The sequence below is a fragment of the Notothenia rossii genome, assembly GCF_949606895.1.
Source record: "Notothenia rossii genome assembly, chromosome: 2".
In the NCBI taxonomy this organism is placed as follows: domain Eukaryota; kingdom Metazoa; phylum Chordata; class Actinopteri; order Perciformes; family Nototheniidae; genus Notothenia; species Notothenia rossii.
The window spans coordinates 74927458-74948709 of record NC_136904.1 but is presented as its reverse complement, the minus strand read 5'-3'; the positions used below and the strand labels follow the sequence as shown (position 1 = coordinate 74948709).

Here is a 21252-nt window from a genome sequence, read left to right as displayed (position 1 = left end):
TGGTAGTCATTATGTTACTCACAAGAGTGCAGGTATTTTATGTTTCTGTTTAATCATAGCTTGTCTCCCCATAATACTGCTGCCTTTAGGTGCACTTGGAGATTAATTCAAGAGATTTTTGTAGGATATCAAATAGCTGCTGAGACAAAGCTTGGTTGGTCCCAGTGTTGTGCCGTTTATTTGAAATATTACAAGATGCTGCAGAGACCGACCGAGCGGCATCATCTAAACTGATTGCCTTATCAAGATTTAGCAAAAAGAGAAAAGATCATACATGTAATAAGCAACATAACCTTTACTGTAAATTGATGCTATGATGTTGAATCCTTTTAGATGGCTGAATCAATACTGAATGGCAGCATAACATCACTGTACCTCAATACAATATTGTTTTCGCAATACAGATTTCTTGTGGTCCAAACCAATAATGACAATTTTGAAACAAGGGAATTGGAACCAGGAGAAAGAAAAAATGGGATAGGGATGACCTTTTCTACAGTTTTAAATGCCAGCGTTGTCTTTATCATTAATTCCAGTGTTGGGTAAAGTTGATACCAGTTAGACCCCTTGTAACGGAGGTGATCTCTGGGGCCATAGATCTCGTTCTCCGTTACGGATTATATAGCTTAATTATTGGCGAAGTATATTAATTTGTTCCACGCTAAAACATTGCACAGGAAGCATGTGAATATATGTAATGTATGCATCTATTTGTCACGATCTGTCTATGTTTTAGTTTGTCTATCTGTGTTTCCTGTTTTATTTTGAAAGTGTTCCCCCGGCCGCCTTGTCTGTTGCTGGTGATTGTGTTGACCTGGTGCCCTGTGTTTTCTCCTCCCTCCTCACCTGTGTCTTGTTGGTTTGATTAATCCTGTGTGTATTTAGGTTCTGTTTTCCTCTTAGTGTGTGTGTGGGAGATCCTTGTTGCTGGTGACTGTGTTCACATGAGACAGTAATATTGAGGCTGTGTCATGTACCACAAGGAGTAATAAATGCCCACACCGGGTTGAATTTGGACGTTCTGCCTCTGCCTTTGGTCGGGCCGCTCAATGGTCAGCTTCACACCCCTGCTTTTGAGTTTGTAGTGAAATCTGAAAAATATTAGCTTTTAATTCTAACTGCAGAGCTGAGAATGTCAGAGAAACCTCATTTAGTAAAATATAAAGCATTGTACCATTTGTGATTTGAGCCAACTGTGCTGGTTTGGAGTACAAGACAAAGACAAGTCGTCACTGAATCCATGTTCTGGGTAGTCTCTATTAGTGTGTGTCAGTGCAGCATACTTTCCTCTACTTGGGTGACCTGGTCTTATCTAGACTGTCTATGGTTACACCCTGCTACCTCACCCACTGGCAAAATGTGTGCGTGTGTGTTCGTTGTACCGCTGTGTGCAGCCGTCACTGTGATCTCACATCAGTCAGAGGCTGCTGAGCCCCATATTGACATTCCATGCTGCCTGCCTGCCTGCCTCTCTGGCAAAAATAGATATGTAAAACGACAAGCTCTTTTCCCCTAGTTTTTCCCACGCACAGTTTGCCTGAGTCGCTGGGGGTGAGGGAAAAGATAAAAGGTCTCTGGTCTGTGTCAGCTCAGAAGAGAGGAGTCGGCGTGTGTGGAGGGGAAGGACATATCACCGTTTAGGCAAATGAGATGAGGTAAAAGGTTGAAGGGAGACAAGGTTCATGCCCTTAGCCAGCGTTGATGGCTTTACTGTTGTATGGGTTTGATGTTTCTGATAAATGGTACTTATTATAATTTGTGAATATACAATGGAGTTTAGGTAAGATAAAGTACTGTTACTTGCGATCTTACAGTTTTCATGTTCAAAATACTGGGGAGGTGATGTCTTTTGTTAACTCGAGGGTTGAACCGTTTGCTCCAAGGGGTTATAGGAAAAAATCACACAAAATCACATAATGCAGAATAGCAATATTACCTGACTATTACTCAGAACAATTATAATTCTGTTTGCTACATTTGAGACATTAATTTCATATCACTGGTGATCAAAACACATTTCTTTTTGCTTCAAAGGAGAAAAAATGGATGAATTTGTGATTTTTGATCTATTTCATGCTAATTTGACAGTTTAACAACACAAATAAAAGCTAAGGTGATTATTGATGCTATTTGGTCATAAATCAGACAAATTAAAAAGTTTATAACATAAAAAGGAACTGCTGCATGGCTCTGCGACTTGGAACCTGTTTTCTAATAAAAAAAATACCTGATGAGGGTGCAAAATTAAAAGTTAAGGGATCACCAAAGTTGCTACACTTCATAATTAGGGAAACATGAATATGTCTACCACAAATTCATGGCAATAGTGTGAACACAGAAAGTCAGTGCATCACGAGGTCAGTAGGACATGTAAAAGAGCCAATATCATCCTTTTTGGTTTAACCTTGATCTAGGCACTAACTACTGAAATGGTCATGCATGCTATGCAACAGATTATCTTATATTAACATCGCGGGAGGTCACAGATGAAGACAGCAGCCCCAGGGGAATCTTTTATTAAATGATAGCCGCTTTAGCTTTAAGAAATATGGCTTGCCAAACCATATATTTCCTTTTTACCATTCTATAAAATATTAAAAGTAGAGCTTTGCATCCATTACTGCCAGCCTTGATTGATTTAAATACAACAGCAAGAGGAGCGATCTATGGCTGCCACATGTGCATGATAGATTGGGACCCTCTCCAGATCCCTTCACCCTAATGGTCATTATACTAAGCTAAATGCCATAAAGTGTTACAGCAACAGCTCATGCTAAATTAAATTAAATACAAATCAAGACATAATCTTTTGACAGGGCGAAACAACTTGAATGTCAAAGCACGTTGTTCTGGCAGGAGTGTCTTATTTCCATATAAGGTGACACTTTTATTTTATTATTTTCCATCATACAAAGACATTTACCATCAGCCACTCAACTGTCTTTTTTAGGTAACATATATGTGACTTCTCAAGTCAAATTCATTTTGTATAGATAAACTCCGTTTTGTTGCAATCAATACAATCTTGATCGATGGCCCTGATCATCGCGCTGGGCTGTGTATCAGTTGTCACACACTGTGTCAGGCCCAGGCTCTCTGGACGTTCTTATTTTCTCCATTATTTCAAGTTGTTGGCTTGAGGTTGAGTTCAGTTAAGCAATACATTAAGATATTCTCTTCTCTCTTCTGTACCCTCGATGCCTCAACGTTACAGTATACTGTATGTTGTTGTTCATCTCAAATAAGTGTAAGAAAGCATGATCTGTCGGAGAAGAAGTGGACTTAGAAAAAATGACGTCTTGGTTTTAGAACTGCAAATTGTAGATTCTATTTTGGCCTTATGCTGGTCCCCGTTTCTTTTACAAAGAAAGGAGATAAGATTGGGAAGCAATGGTGAACAGAAAGTTACAATTATGATGTAACAGTGTTTAAGGTGCAGGAGGAAAACTTTAAGAGAGCACCCAAACAGAACAACACCGTTGTTGCAATCGGTCAAACATAAGGTAGTCCTAAGCAGTGGCTCAGTCAGTAGGGGCTTGGACTGAGCCGTAGCGTTGCCGGTTCAAGTCCCTGAACAGACTTAAAGGGGACATATCATGCTATATTTGAACAATATATTGTAGGGCCATACCTATATAAAGTATATAAATATATATATATATTTTTTCAGAATACCAAACAGATCCTGCATTTTAGCCATGCCTCATTTCGCTCTATTTGCTCTTTCCAGCGCTGTTTTTGCAGGGGGCTGATTCTGTGAGCTGCAGCTGACCACGCCCCCCAGCAGGAGAGGAGAAAGTGCTTTGAGATCAGCTGCTGGGCTGTCAGAAGAGGGGGAGAAAAGGAGATCTCCCTCCTCAGTGTTTTATTCTTATAGAAGTAAGAAGAGAAGTAATGGGGCAGAAACCCTCCTTTTTACGCAGCGGTCCAGACATAGACATCAAACGGCGACACATATTCAGTTGCCAGTTACTTTGGCATTAGGGCAGGGATATCTAGATACTTTCCAAGGTTTGACATAATGAACTGTGCTACTTTTAAAGCAAGCAACGATGTTTTCAAATCTGTAATCAAAAAGCTCTGCAAAAACGCTATTGAAGCAGTTCCTGCTGTTGCTACGTTAGTTCAAACAGTAACAACGGACTATTTTTCTTGGCGGATGCATGTCAATTTAAAACAATACATACAACTATTTTTAAAATCAATAAAAACATTTTCTAAATCCATAAAAGCATTTCAATTAATATTGGGAGTCATATCGTTACTTTGTTGAGAATGTGGCCATGTAATAAGCGGGATAATGTGCAGCGACGCGGTTATTAAGGGGAAAAGAACAGCTTCATGCTGATCTAGATCCCTCCGCTTCGCGTCGTCTCCTGATCAGCCTGTCGGTGTTCTTTTCCCCATAATGACCGCGTCGCTGCACATTATCCCTTACATATGATTATATAGTCATTATTCATTTGTTTTAAAGCAGGAGGCGCAAACGCTTGCCTCGGGGAGGGAGAAAAAGAGCCACAGCGGAGAATAAACAGAAGGGCAACCATGCGTGGGAAGTATTCTTCACTGCTTTTGTGGCAGACTACAGCGCCACTTACAGGCCTGGCATATGTACTACAGTGTCTCCAGTGCTTTCGAGCGGCAATGGCCGGCCATGGCCCAACCTCTCATTCCCCTGATAGGTGGAGAATTGACCACTAAGCGGAGCACCCCTTTTGTGACGTAGAAAATAATTCAAATCTGGATATGTCTGTATCAGATCTGTTGCAGCCCCTTTTTTAGAGATTTGGGTATAGAGGAAAAGAGAGAGGGTTGTATTTTCTGACAATTGGTGAGTTCCCTGACACACCGGGGACACATATTCATGTATAAAAGACGTACAAGAGTGCATTTTGCATGATAGGTCCCCTTTAAAGTATGGAGTGTGGACTGCTACTTGGAGAGGTCCCAGTTCACCTTCTGCCGTGAGCAAGGCACTGGACATGAAAGTGGTATTTGGTTAAATTATTAAAGGTCCCATGTCATGCTTTTCTGGTTATTACCCGTCCCCTTGTGTGTTATGAAGGTTTTTATGCATGTAAACGGTCTGCAGAGTCACAAACCCTCAAAGTACACCCTGTAGCGAGTAAAACTCTAACACAGAAAAGACCTGTCTATGCTGCCCCAGAACGCCTCGTTGGAGATTTATCTTTTTCCATTGTTTTCTTCCTGGGTACAGTGACGTGCCCATACCCAAATGGACCCATTGGTCCAAATGGACCAATCCGTGGAGCCGTTACGTCGGCAGAGCTGTTAGGACCAATCCGCGGACTTCCTCACACACTCAGTCACTCTTTTCTAAGCTGCAGCTTCGCCGATTTCTCCTCCCTGAGACGACGGGACGCAGCGAGGCTGTGAGTCGGTGTGTGAGCAAACACACAAACTCCCAGCCAGGCTGCGGATGTGTGTGTGTGTTCGGGCTGGTTTCGGCCTGGGTTTCACTGTGTCTCGCTGTCTCGCACACGGCCACTGGGCTCATAAGGAGGGGGGGGCAGGGGCTCCAACAAGCCGTTTAGGACAGAGAGTGAATACACATACTTTACAGAGATGCTGTTTGAGAAACCAATGTGAGTTTGGAAAATTGCACAATATACATCTATTCTAGTATACCTCAACAATGGAATTATGATCAGTAGAAATGGCCATGCCATGGGACCTTTAAGGTGTCAATTTCAGACCAAATAAATTGTTCAAGTGAAGTGGGAGGTAATTTACTCAACAGTCTGTTAAACCTGCATTCAAATGTGCCTCAGAGGAACTGCAAACACTTGAAGAGTCTTACTTTAATTGCCTTGTTATCATTAATTTTCTGTGGTCTTTAAATCATGACCAGAATACAAAATTATTTATTTTTTAAACACGCAAAGACGGCGCGTATCAGCTCCAAACATCAGCCCAACGCGAGCTGTCTTTAAAATGTCACACAGGTCGAACTCTATCTTCAGTGCCCTCGGCTTTCTTCGAAGGATGGCTGAGGCCATGACCAACAGGGTGTCACATTGTGAGAGCACCACGGGGATGACTGATGGGTGTGGGGGCTGAGGCTCCACCCTGCTGGCTACCCATCCACTGTGATGGATGGAAGAATGAGAGAAGCACAGGGTCTCTGGATTTCATTTGCTCACCGCTCACTTGTTCCTATTGATTTAGGGGTGTGCTGGTGATGGCTGCTGGGATACTGTGTGTGTGTTTGTGTGGGTGTGTGTAAGAGTAATGTGGGTTGCATCTTACTTGTTTTTAATTAAAGAATCAGTCCCTTAAGATCAGTGACAAACAACCAGGAGAAAAGCTTCATCAAAATGCATCCAATTTAAAAGAAAAAAGATGAGCATGCATTCTCTGGTACAACAACATCATCTGATAAATAACCGCAGAACCTAGTTTACTTGATATGGAGGGCAGAGCACATTCCTACATGTTTGGATAATAAATGTCTGTTGCTGCTTTTTAGCTGTGAGAGTCATTAATTGGTTAGGCCAAATGTTCCCATATGGCAATTAGTAGTTATTTGTGCTACATGTGCCAAAAATTACCTGTGGATTCAGGAAGTTCCCTGAGACAAATCAAACCCAATGCATGAATTATCAAATAACAATTAGAGCAATTTTCACTGCTCTTTTCCATCACACTGGTTTATTCAGGATTTATTGTCCTTATTTTTACAACAAAAAACAATTGTTGGGTGGGAGTGTTTCCTGGACCCAAAATAAGTATTTCATTGTCTTTTATGTTAAATCTACCTGACACACTGACCTCTAAACAGCAAAACAACATGTCAAATATAATAAAGAGAAAGTGACTAAAAGGAGTTCAACTTAAAATGGACATTACTGTATATGAATGCATGCTGAGTACTTCCGCCATAAGGCTGTCATAAGGAAAATAGTGTGTTAATTGAATTTTGCTAGGGTGTCAATACAAAGGATCTATGACTTGTTCAGTATTGTTATGCAGGTTCTGTCCAGTGGCCTGCCAATATCCCTTATTGGCACGCCTTTAGTAATTGAATTGGAAGTCCTAAAGTACACAGTGAAAATCTATTTCGATAATTCTCCAATCAAAAGATTGATTGCCTTGTTGGCACTGTAAGACGCAATGACTTGTCAGATATTGACAAAATCCCCCAAGTTAAGCCCCACGTGTCCCTAATGAGCCCTCTATTGACCAACTTCTGACACAAACACACACACACACACCATCTTCACACTCACACACAAACCTTTGTGTTCAAATAAAAAATCACTTCCGTAGCAGCCAAAATCCCCAGCCAGTGATAATTAATATTCATGAGTCATAAAAAAATACCAGAATAGTACATTTCATTTTTCAGTCCCACTTGTTTTTCCTCACCTCCTTGCACTCTGTTTAAGTTGTTTTACTTTCTTCTCCTTTTCTGTTCCTTTCTCATAAAGTCAAAGAGCTGACATCAAGTTCCCTAGTGAGCAAATACTCTATCCATCTCGTGTGTGTGTGTGTGTGTGTGTGTGTGTGTGTGTGTGTGTGTGTGTGTGTGTGTGTGTGTGTGTGTGTGTGTGTGTGTGTGTGTGTGTGTGTGTGTGTGTGTGTGTGTGTGTGTGTGTGTGTGTGTGTGTGTGTGTGTGTGTGTGTGTGTGTGTGTGTGTGTGTGTGTGTGTGTGTGTGTGTGTGTGTGTGTGTGTGTGTGTGTGTGTGTGTGTGTGTGTGGTGTCACTGGGATTGAGAGATTTTTATTTAATCCCAGAGCCTCCCTCTGTGATGGATGAAACACCTCCACCACACACACACACACACACACACACACACACACACACAGAGTAACACACACACACTTCAGCCATATGCCTGTGTGTAAGACCCAAAGTGTATGAGGGAGACAGATAAGTCATCAGGTAGAAAGAATGAGACAAACAGGAGAGTCATGGGGTCCGAGGGGAGGAAGAGGGATGACAAATAGAGCATTAGATTAGATAGAGAAAACCAAAGAAGCACAATCAGAGAAAATACAGTGGAATTATAAAATAGAGAGATCGGAAAAAGAGATAAAGTTTTAGCAAACTTTTGAAACAAGATAAGAATCACCCTATTTGCTGGGGGTATACTCAAAACTCACACTGGCACGTATAAATACATGATGTGACTATTTAAAGATCACCAAGCAATCTTTCTTGATTAAAAAAGGACAAATTAAAACATTTTTGAAAACAGATCTAGTAATAGATATCACTATATTTTTTTATATATATTTGTGTTTATAAAGTTGCACAGACAGTTTCATTTGTGGTGCAAAGTGGTAACTTTCACTTGACACACTGTAACGCAATCTGAATTGCCTGGCTGATGTTTAACGGCGTTGTCAAACATGATATTTAAGTATAGCTGGTTTTATTTACAAATTGAGTTCATTCCTTGATCAACTTTTATTGGGAAGAAATGTTAAAAGAAATTACATTTCAATGATGGTAATGTTTTGAATATAATGTTTTGAATATAATGTTTTGAATATAATGCTTTGTTTGGAGGATGATAGGAAACACACTGAAAAAAATATGATTTTCAAAAAAGAAATCTGGTTGTGGTTTATTCATTTCAATCTTTAATCTATTTAAGAGTCTCTCAAGAGGTTGCTGAAAAACCAATCCCAATCCCGTGTGTGTGTGTGTGTGTGTGTGTGTGTGTGTGTGTGTGTGTGTGTGTGTGTGTGTGTGTGTGTGTGTGTGTGTGTGTGTGTGTGTGTGTGTGTGTGTGTGTGTGTGTGTGTGTGTGTGTGTGTGTGTGTGTGTGTGTGTGTGTGTGTGTGTGTGTGTGTGTGTGTGTGTGTGTGTGTGTGTCTGTAAACATTATCATACAATGAGCAGGTCTCCTGCTGGTCTGACAGTAAATCTTTAAAAGCTCCATTCCTTTACCTGCCCGAATGGTTTCTGTCACTAATTTAATTATGAAGTAATTATTTTATAGTAGGTCATAATACACTCTCATTCACACAGAGGGGCATTTGACGTTTAAATTGAGTTTAATTATTTGATTTTATTTGCAGTGGGGATTTTTCAGGATCGCTTAATGTTTAATTTTGATTGAGGGCAAGTGAAGTGGTTTATGACACTATTGTTAAAGTGATGTTCTCAATAGGGCTCCAGGTCTCACTGTTTTAATAAAAGGAGCTCTCCCCCGGGCCAGTTGCCAGTAAAACGACTGGCTCTGTTTCATGTGAGCGAGAGAGATGGCCTATAAGGGCCTTTTTCAGGCTGCAATCAATCAGCCACATTTTCTGACTGTTTTTCAATTATGCATGCTCAGGCTGAGGAGTGAGGAGGCCAGGCAAGGTTTCACTTTAAGTTTTCAACTTTGAAAAATAAGTTCACATTAAGATTACAAATCAGCAACACACACACACACAATGGAGTGGCTCGGGTGCTGTCAGGGTCGGTGATTTCTAAGGAAAAATGTCGCTGAAATTACCCTTTTTATTTGTCATCAATTAAGAGGAAATCAATTTCATTGCCTGTAAGACAATTTAGATACACTCAATTCCCAGCTGTTGTAAAGCAAAGCTGCAGAGTGACTTATTAAAATTGCTGACACCACATGCTTGACATTATCAGCTAGCTGACATGATGCAAAGTCCTGGAGGCTTTTAGTTTGGCTGTGAATAGTTTTTAGTTGGTGTTTCAAGCAGCAATTTGTCCCTATCACGGTGGATTGTTTTCCCCCTTTGGGACAAATCACTCTGATATCTCTGCCTCTCTATCTCTGTCTCTGGCCACAGTTTATCTGCAATGGCATAACAGCTCATTCCACCGCCTCCTAACTTTATAATTATCTTGTACCTCCTGATAAAACGCTCTGCAGCATATACCGCTGTACATTCTTAACATGTTTTATTTGTTATCTTTGTCATCTTTCACAGGTTACTTTGTTAAAGAATATGGTCTTACAGAAGTATTGCCTTCAATCACATGCACAGATCAACTTGAATCCCTTCAGTACAGAAATAAAGCAGCAATGATAAACCAAGATATCCTGAGTAGATACTTGAGGTTAAGTCTGAACTTGCTCTGTGTTTTTGTGCACATGTGAAAAGCCTTTTGTTCAGTTTCTAGCAGACCTAACAGTCACACACTTGCTTACAAAGTATTTGCTTTTACTCAGTTCTGTGACATTCACTGCTATTTGAGTGAATGGGGCTCATTGGCTTGCTTGGTTGCCTTTTAGCAAGCACTGTAGGAACATAAAGTTTAACTAGACACTTTACATCACTCTTCACCTTTATGTCATTGGTGCATAATAAACTAAATTGAACAAATCTAAACTTGAAACATTTATTGTATTTGGTCTAAAGTGATCTTGAATCAATGGTATTGATTCTCCATCCCTCAAAGCCATTGCAACAGCTTTTTTGTATTAAACACTTTATCACCAATCTCAGTTTGTCTGTGTCTTCATGAAAGACATGCTTGTACTTGTATCCATACAAATTCATGATGACCTTTTTACAATTCCCAAGTCAAGTCTCCAATGTTAAATGTCAAGCATTTCCTATTCAAACCAAGACAAGGTATTTTCCTGTATACATTCAATTCATCCAGTAACACTCCTCAACAGTAGAGCTTACCATTGTTAAGAGAAAGGCTTCTGGCCTAAGGGTGCTGATACATCTTTCCTCCTTCAAACACCTTTGTATGTCTAAAGCTGACTAAGTGGTCAAATCAGATAGAAAAGGCATGAAGGGTGCATTGAATCGGCACGTTTAAACTTTTGTTCAAGTGCCATGGTAAGAAAAAGCTAAGCATCTGTGTAGTCAAACAAAATAACAGTTGAGGGGAAAATATAGAGCAATTATAAGTACCCACAACAATTTTAAATTATACATTTCTATGAAAAAAATAAATATGGCATTAAGTAGATGGAAGAAAACGTAGGTACATTTGTAAATTAGTAATATGGGAGATAAGCTGACCCTAAACATTGAATAAGAGCGTGACATTTTACAAACATTTGAATATTCAAGATCCATTTATATGTTTGTATTAAAAACGTTTGCAATGTGTGGTACTGTAATGTCGAGTTTCCCTGATCTTTAGAGTATATTTTTTTATTCAAGCATTACATATTTACCTTATTTTACCTTAATGTACTGCAGTTTTCTGTATGCCCAACACATTTAATTGGTTATAGCCTCATGCATGATGGGCAATATCACATCTAATCAAAATCAATTTGTTTGACTGCAATGCGACAATTACACCTTGAGGGAAGAGCAGATTAAATCCTGTCATCTTTGGATGATTGAATTAGAACATGTTATTAAAAAGGATAATGAGTATGTGAAAGCAAACATTAGGCTTTGATTACTACTCTCATCAAGAGGTAATATTAAGCTAAGTGCAAAACAGCGTATTAAATGCACAAAGCTTATCAGGCAAAGCGTGTAGGTAAATTAACCAGCAGCCCTATTGCAACTCTCAGTGCTGTGTTTGCCTATAAAGTAGTGGTTTTCCAGCCATTAACTACAATTGGAATCTCTTCTCTCTGACCAGAATGGGGATGTGGTGTGTGGCTAAATGTGCCTATTTGCATATGTGTGTGTGATGTAGTCAGTTCACTTTTTAAAACAAAAATAATAGTGCTGTGAATGTGTCGATAATTAAAAGCTCCATTCATTTCAGTCCTTACCTTCCACTTGCATCATTTGGTTGTCCCTGTGAAAACATGTTGATTATAATGCTTGCCTCATACCAGGAGACATTATCGGGTCAAAAGTAATAGTCATTTTTTGTAACGATTCGTTAACCACACTACAAGCTAAATGTTTTTTATAACAGCCCTAAAATAAAGCACACACAAAGGCAAACCCTGCAGCTAGTCTGATGCTGCATTGTAAGCAAAGTAAGTGATTTGAGAGCCCTTTTTCCCAGGCAGGTAATTTGATTCTTGGAGGTCGATGTTGGCTGGTGTTAGGGGTCGCCCATGTAGCGAGTCCCCACTCTAATAAAACCAGAGAGCCGTGCGGGACCAGGAGGCTAAAAACCCCCATTAACTTCTCTCCCATCAACATGGGGACAGGTAACCTCATGACCCTGCAAAGCTGCCTTACGCCCCCATCATGTGACCTGGGAGCTGCAGAGCTGATGACTAGGCAGCTAAAGTCAGACGTTATTTTAAGAGAACACCTGAAGGTATAAGGGAAAAATAGACTTTTAGTTTGTCAATTTTTTTCCTGCCTGTGTTGAGGATAACGTTTTGTGAGCAAAATGGCTTGACAATTAACGATAATATTTCTCATTATATTTAAATAAAAATGCTCTTTGTAGTTCATTGACCAACAGATTACTTCCACTGTATTTAGAATAAATAATGGCTGAATTTATTTGAAGCATTTTGAAATTAAAATGTATTGTCCATTGGTCTTTTCTCGTACAACAGTAAGGATTGACCAAGTGGTGGAAGGAGATTACATTGATGCCGTAGAAAATAATTTAGCCAGTGTATGTTTCATTTGATATTTCAAATCAACAACAAGCTGTCCAGGTTGTTTTTCAATTTAAACAATGAGCTTCCCTTTTAATCTATAGAGATATTCAAATAAGGCACACATGGTTAAAAAACTCAATTTATTACAATAATGGTCCTCATATATCAGGAATATTGCTTGTTTAGGGTATTTAAAAGATCACTCCCTTAAATAAATAAAACCCCCCTTTCTATGCAAAATGGTACAGCCTGAATTACCTCTGTAAAACCCAATGGAAGCTCTCATTTCCTATTGGGAAGATTGGACACATGACCAGCAGGTCAAATGGATGGGAGCGAATGCTTATACTTAGATTGAGTGCTTATTTTACATTTAAGTATGTGAATGATAATATACCAATTGAAATAACTATGAATTAGTTATGTTAGTGGGTTAGCATGCTATACCCACGTGCTCACAAGTTAGTACCGTGACAACCACCTCCTGGCTAGATATACACTGCAGTGTTTCCCTTACCATTGTCTTGGAGGGGCGCTGCGCCCCGCCAACGGAGCCCCACGCCCCCCCTGAAATGCCAGGTGTTTTATATTATTTTTTTAATTAAATTTTCTTTTATTTATAGATATATATATAGCACCAAATTGCTACTAATCTACATCTACTGTCACTTTACACATTGAACATTTGCTCTTTTATTAAATAAACGAAACACTTTCATTTTAAGTTGTGAGTTTAGTGTTATTGACCCTAAGAAACACTGATGCATTAATCAATAACAATAATCCACAGCTCCTCTCTCTGCTCCAGAGGATTTAAAAAAAAAAAATCCCAATGGCACCCATCCCCCCCCCCCCCAGGCAGCACCCCGCCAAAGCAGTAAACCTAGGGGAAACACTGCACTGGATTAGTACATTTACGCTGTGGAGGGGTAGTTATTTAGAAACAGTCAAAGGTGAATGTGTATTCCTATTGGGACAGATGCACTAACATTTGCTCACTTTAATGCTCTAAAAAAAAAAAGTTGGGGTTTTAATAACCCCACTGCTTGTCCTTAAAGGTGGGGTAGGTAATTTTGGAGAAACCAGCTCGAGTGCGCTAGAATTTGAAAATACACAACCGGAAAAAATCTGCCACTTCCTTACAGAGCCCCTCCTCCAACACACACGAACGTGCCCATGACCAATGAGGGCACGAGATAAGTTTGTGCACAGATGGAAGGCTGACAGGCAGGTAGGCCATCCAGTTACTTTAGCCGGGCCGGCTAAAATGATTGGTCGTGCTTTTTACAGTATACTACGGCTACCACAGATTACATTTTTTAATGGATTTTTTGTCAAAGCACTTAAGATATTCATTGCTATCGCGATGTTAGGAGAATTCCATGGAATATAACAAAAAGTGTATCTCGAGCCGGTTTCTCAATCTTACCTACCCCACCTTTTAAGTGCCATAATCAGAACACAATTCAAATGTAAAAAAACTACTCTTCTTATTCTCAACAACAGGGTGCTGTTTATTGTCCATCAAATTCGTATTGAACAGTTACCTGCTGCTAGGGTCAGAAGAGACTTTGGGCTTATCACTTCATTACTATTGTTTGATTAACTAATTGCTATTCTTTGTTTTTCCTTCTTCCCCTCTTCTGTCCTCTCTTAAGTGGGATGCCATCACAGAGATGGACGAGCAGAATCGGCCAATCCATACTTTCCAGGTGTGCAATGTGATGGAGCCCAACCAGAACAACTGGCTGCGCTCCAACTGGATTTCTCGACAGGCCGCCCAAAAGATCTACGTGGAGCTTCGCTTCACCCTGAGGGACTGCAACTCCATCCCTTGGGTGTCTGGCACCTGCAAGGAGACTTTCAACCTCTTCTACCATGAGACTGACGAGGCTCACGTTGTCAAATTCAAGCCCCAACAGTACACAAAGATCGACACCATTGCTGCTGATGAGAGCTTCACTCAAATGGACCTCGGAGATCGCATCCTCAAGCTGAACACTGAGGTGCGTGAGGTGGGACCCATGACCAAGAAGGGCTTCTACCTGGCATTTCAGGACATTGGTGCCTGCATTGCCTTGGTTTCAGTGAGGATTTATTATAAGAAATGTCCATTCACGCTAAGAAACCTGGCCTCATTCCCGGACACAGTGCCTCGTGTGGACTCTTCCTCTTTGGTTGAGGTGAGGGGGGCTTGTATTGACCATGCTGAAGAAAGAGACACACCCAAACTGTTCTGTGGAGCTGATGGAGACTGGCTGGTGCCCCTGGGAAGATGTGTCTGCAGTGTTGCCTACGAGGAGTTTGATGGCTCTTGTTCTGGTGAGTTTTTCAACTTTTTTATTTTATTTTGCATTTTACTCATCAATGCTATTCTTGCTGTACTGACAAAAGTGCATTTGTAATCAAAACTGGCCATGGTTTTTAGTGTGTGGAGCTTGTCTGTTATATGGTCCAACTAAAAGGTTTAGGTTTGTCAGAATACAAGCCTCTGACACAAGCAAGCCTTGATGGTTTGACAAATATGGGAGGACAAACAAGTGTTGTATATGTGAGAAACAAAACTTTAAGACATAGTCAGGGTTTTTACCCCAAATAAATGATGAATGCTTTTTTCTTTTAGCGTTAACCAAAAATCACATAAAGGGTATTCGGTTCTTTCAGAATGTATCACTTGTTTTTAAGGGTTCCAGTATTTCTTCCTCTATTTGCTACTTAACAACTACGGTGGATTGCACTGTCAGGCAGGAAGCTGATTTACCACCGTCGTCAAATGTAGCTTTTTCATATGATTTATCTTCCCCCCAATTGCAAACATTACGTATGTTTCATCCTTGTGTAATTCAGTCTTCTGTGTGTTCCCAAGTGTTCATTTAATCTTGTATCAGGATGGTACGACAAACAGTTTGAAATAGTAACCTGACCAGGAAGACAGCCATTTATTTTGTGTACGTGGTGATGCTTCAGCGAGTCAGATAGATAAGCAATGTGGATAGATGAAGTGGCTGATATAATATCTAAAGGCTTCATTTACATTCACCTCATGCATTTTAACAATGTGTGCAACAACCTCAAATCATATAGGTATGATGTATTATATGTCTATCTTTCCACAAGCCCATATATTCCATACAACTATACGTACGTATGGATTGTACTACTATGCTTTCATACATCAACCGTTTACAAAAGCAAGTTTGTAATGAAGAGGGAAGCTTTAATTTTCCCTCTTCATTCCCTCCTGCTCCTCATCACCCCTCCTTCCTTTTTCCGTTATTGCCTGCTGCTAACTCTGGAGAATCAGATGAGATCTCATGTGAGGGGATTAGAGTGTTTTGGGCTGTAAGTGTTATGCCGGAGAGCTCCCCTGATTCTGTCTTAAGCGATATTAGTGAGTGTGTGTGCACGCACAAAAAGATGCATGCCTATAAATATATTTGTAATCTAAAATGTCTTGTGCTTGGTCTGTCAGTTACCAAGATGCATTAACACTTTTTCTAGTTTTGAAATACATTTTGTTCTGTGATATTCAATTGACTTTTGTTGGACATTTGCCTTCTTTTGTATTGGCCTTTTGGATACTGCAAGGATTCCAAAGAGATCATTTCCCCACGGCTAAGATGCACTCAGCTGTAACTGTGGTTATAGTACATACAAGATAATTGCTAGGGCTTGTTTTTCGATAACACAAATCTTAACAGTGTTGTCGGGAAAAGCAAATGCTTGAATGGTTGCTTTTGGGTTCATATAATTCTCCAAAACAAATAAAACGACTAAAGTTTTGATCCTGTTCATTTGTGCTGGAAATGTTTGGTCAAAATATTGCTTTTGAAATGCAAAAACTATAATCTTCAGTGTGTTTATGTAATTTACACGGAGCAGTGCTTTTGTCATACTGTGACACATAGTGCTGTTGTGTCCAACTTAAGGTCTAGATACCAGAAGTCTTCCTATAGGAATTGGTGCTGTGTGTGTGATTTATATTTACTGAGAAAAGGTGTCTGTATTTGATCGTGCAAGCATCTAGGAAGGTTGTTGTGTATATCAGTGGTCCAACACCTGCTGTCCCAGGAGCTTCCATGGTGTGACAGATTACCTCGGCTGGCTTGGTTCCAGTTTGATCCTGAACCCTCTGATATGAGCTTTGGGTTATCGCTAGTAGTACCACTCACTGGAACGCTATAGTGCAAAAAAAACCTACGTTCATGAAGGCCCAACACAATCGCTCTTTAAGCCATGTACAAGCCATTGAACTGCTTTGTTTTTGTAAACTGTGTTTATTTTATGGTAGATAAATCCGCAATCTACAAACATCCAAATGTACTCACTGAAAACCAAACAAGGGCTTCATTCACCGACTTATCAGCTGGAGTCTAAGCTTTCTCTCATCCTGATAAGTGATAATACAATGTCTGATGTTTAATTACTTACACTGATTTTAACACCGGCAAAAGTTTCAAAATCTGCAAACAGTATAAGATTAAAACAAGATATGTGTCAAAGTGCCAAGTGTATGAGTGTACAGGCCGTAAATCATTTTGGTCCTCTCGCACACATACATTTTCCTTTTACACACATACATTCTCACTCTTACACACATACATTCTCTTTTTACATACATATATTTTCACTCTCATACACATATATATTTACACTCACACATTCATACATTTTGCTCTCATATTATCATATTTCCATCCACACATTCATATATTGTCACTCACATATTTATACATTTTTCACTCACATATACATTTTGCTCTCATATTCATATATGTTAACGCTCATATTTATACATTTTGCTCTCATGCACATTCATTTAATGTTTACATTTAATATTATAAATAATATATTCATGTATGAAGACAATATATGTATGCAAGAGAAGAATGTATGTATGTGTGAGAGAAAATATAGTGGAAACGGAAGGCAGGTCATTATCGCGCTGTGATTGGCTCAGAAGGTCGGGCGGGCTCATGCTCAGAACTTCTGATTCAAATCAACATGATAGAGGGAGATGATCCGCATATCTTCGGACCATTTGTTTTTCTTTATTAAACAAGTAAACGGAAGAGCATCTGAGAGGCGTTTTTGCTTTTAGTTTTTTACCTTACTAAATGGTCTAATGGTCATTGGAGCGAGGGGCGGGGCGAAACTCCCGGATGTGATTTAAAAACAAAAGCACTTGTTTGCTTTGAACTGTGATAATATTATAAACAAGGGGAAACAAGGTGAATTTAGCGATCACAACGAAAACAGCCAAGACACACATTGAGCCCAGAGAATGAATGTTATTAAGGGCTGTAAATATAATAAGCCTGTGTCTAAAATGGACAACATTGTTAGGAGATTTAAACTATACAGCGGTTCTGGACTGCGATCACTCAGCCGTCTCTCGAGTTTGTTTTTTCAAATCAGCAGCCCTTCCTTTTTTTTCCTGCTATATTTTATGAGTGATACAAATATTTTTTACTACAAGTTGTTAATACAACTGACACTGTTGGACTCGGTACTAGTTGACTTGTGTGTAAGAGTGAAAATATATGAATGTAAGAGGAGAATGTATGTGTGTGAGTATGAATTACGGCCTGTACAAGTGGACACAAATACAGTGTTTCATCTATATTGGGCTGCCACTTTTTTTAATCTAAAGGCTGTACTCTTACTTAACTTTTACCAGAATAAAGTAGACAGACAATAGATTGTGAAATTAGCCCACAGTGGATGACACAGTCTTATTTTGGTCCTCCCCACATCGCTCCAACAGCGTCTCCAACTACAGCCTTGCCTGGTGCTCTTTTGAAAAATGATTTCAAGACTATTCAGTGCTCTTCTCCCACCATCCAGAACCAGATGTCCTTGTACAGTTGATTACGTTTCATCTTGTGGTATGGGCCGGCACGGCTCCCCAGCTGCACTCACATCTGCAGCGCAATCAACGGGCCAGGGGTTAAACTGCAGCTGTGATTAGAGCTGGACTGTCGCAAAATTGTTACTTCATGCATTTCTGTCCCTTTTAATATTTGTCCCTATTTGTATTTATCATTTTTGGTTGACAAAAAATTACATAGGATGAATTAACCGGCAAAGGAGGAGTTCAAAATCAAACCAAGATCTTTTTATTTCATCCTGTTCTTTATCAGAGTGTATATTTAGATCAGGATCAGAATACCTTTATTAGTCCCACAGAGGGGAAAAAAGATTTTGGGCAGTACCAAATTAAACCATCCCCACTGTGTTCTGCAAGTGCATTATAAAAGACAGGAAATTGTCCATTATTTAAGTATTTACCTTAAATATGTCTAGGGAGTGTGTCAGTTCTGATCTTTGCGATGTAGAATAATAAGCAACCACAACTTGGTCACCTTTCAGTGTCCTTTTACGCCCTACAAAAACGTGCCTCTGCTCCTCTCTCTTTTCTATCCATCACTCTTTGCTCTCTCAGAAGGAGATTTCACAGTTGGGTTAAGTTTAGCCCTTTAGGCGTTGTGATGGCATTTTGCCGCAATGGCAGCTCTGAAATGCAGCCCTTGTTAATTGTTCCGGGATTCAAACAAGCGTTGTTATTAAAAGCCTCCGCACAAGGTACCAGTGGAGCGCCTTGGGTATTGAAGGAGAAAAACTGAGGTGGCTGGCCAAGCTGATGCTTCAATTCCCAGTTTACTACTGATTTAAATGGGTTAGCCTAACCCTAACTCTGATTGGATAGGAGAACAATTACTGGTGTGAATAATCTGTAATATCTGTAAAATACCATTGTAGATATTTTTTTTTAAAAGCGCAACATTGACCTTTGTGCTCCTCATATCTGGTTGCTTATGTGTTATGTGATTTAATGTTCATGCTGCTCACTGTAAGTCACAGGTGACAACAATGTAACTGTTAATGCATGTTAAATAGAGGATATAATTGCTGTTTTCTATTCTGAAAATGTTTAATAACAGGGAGGCTAAATGTTGAGTAACCTTCCATATTTTCATTCTTTAATTACAACAGATTCATGTGAATTATTAGAGTATGAGGTGTGGGCCAAAGTTCTCCTTAGCACATTACTCAGGTCTCACAAATAGTGTTGCAGATAGGTTTGGAATTTAAATTATTTTCATTAAATAACACCGCATACCAAGCCAGAAAAACAACTACTCCAGTTCTGACTTGCAAATCTTTATTTATACTAGAGAAAAAGATGAGTGTCTGAAGTGTAAATTCAAGGCTTTAGCTCCACTGAGTTAGGAAAAAAGGCCATGCTCTCCACCCAGCTAAAGCCAAATATTATATTTCTCTAATTCAAACCCAGTGATGTTGCTCACAATGGTTCTTTCATCTCCAATCATTTCCTGGATGGAGTCAGTGTCAGTGTGCTGCAGTAAGGCTGAAGTTAATCAAATCTATCAGCTAACAATAACCCCAGTAACCCACATCTCAACTGGCATGCTCCTCCGTTTATAGACTCAGGCTGGCAACCTCTTCAGTTCAGTTCACATGTCTTGTTTTTTTTGTTGAGGATTTCCATTTCACAAGGGTTTTTATGTGAACGCACCCACATGAGCATGCATTTAATGAAATAAACCGTTTTTCCATGTTGACCATGCAACAACATAGTGTTATTTTGTGTTTTATATTTACTGTGGAGGGACTCTGGTGTTTGGATGGATGTAATGAATGAATGAATGAAAAGGAGACATGAAGAGGTGGAATGCAACCAGAGTGCTCGTCTCATTCTCTTCTACTGACTGATGTCTTTAGAATGTAACCGCATCCAATCAATGACCAGTGAGTGATGTTCAGCTCAGCCAACTCCAACACAATCATTCCTGGGCCATCACAGTAATACTACGTGTCAGGGACTTGTGAAGGGCCATACACTTTGGCAGAAAAACTAAATGTGGAGACCATGTTCTTGATTTCAAAATACTGGTACAATTCCTGAGTAGATCCTCTTGAAAATGTGTGTCTTTCTCTTTTTATCCCTCTCTCTTTCCCTTGCAATCATTCTCTCTTGCTCAACCCATCTTTTTTATTTTTCTCATCCACATGAACATGATGGATAGCTCTCATGCTCCACATCTGACCCTTTGATGGTCACATTGCTTACTGGATAGTGGTGCTAAGGTACCTATGTTTAATAGAAGCAATTCATTGTTTTGGCCGATATGGACACAAGCTCACACTGCTTTTGGGCCATTTAGTCCCCATCCCTGCACCTTAATGATACTATCAAATAGTTATTTGTGTTCTTTATCTTACATTTTAGAGACCTGAACAAATACAAAAAACGTATGTATATTTATATAAATCTTTGCGGCTGCTGCTGTGTCTTCTTTTTTGAGAACTTGTGCTGTGCTTCTGTTAATAGGGGTGATGCGATCGCCTTCAGTGTAGCTCATTTATTCATTTCAGGATGGATTGAGGACCATGAAACTTGGCTGTAAGGTTATATGACCGTATCATTTCTAATTGGTTCTCATTAATCAGTTAATTAGCGCAATGTCCATCCATTGAGGTGAAATTAAGTGCTATTACTGCTAGCCTTGAGGCCATGCAGTGTATATTTGGATTTAGATGAATATTTTGGAGTTTTGTAATATTAATTACTGATTTGATTATGTTGCATTAGATTAGTTAATTAGTGTATTTTTTAAATATAGCTTTATAAACAATGTTTAATATATGCACATTCCCTCTAAAGAGAGGAAACGGACTTAGAGAGAAAGCGCTGAGGGAGACAAAGAGCTGCTTCTTTTTAAAGCATCCAGCCCTTTCACA

General features: G+C 39.6%; 1 protein-coding gene across 2 annotated transcripts in view; it reads left to right on the top strand.

The window, feature by feature from the left end:
* Nucleotides 1-21252, top strand: part of LOC307029403 (ephrin type-A receptor 6-like) — a 328394-nt gene that overhangs the window by 177346 nt on the left and 129796 nt on the right. For both annotated transcript variants that reach the window (XM_079665352.1, XM_079665351.1), the window contains exon 3: nt 14145-14808. In XM_079665352.1, coding sequence (XP_079521478.1) covers nt 14163-14808 — 646 coding nt within the window. In that variant the 5' untranslated portion in view covers nt 14145-14162. The remainder of the gene's footprint in view (nt 1-14144; nt 14809-21252) is intronic.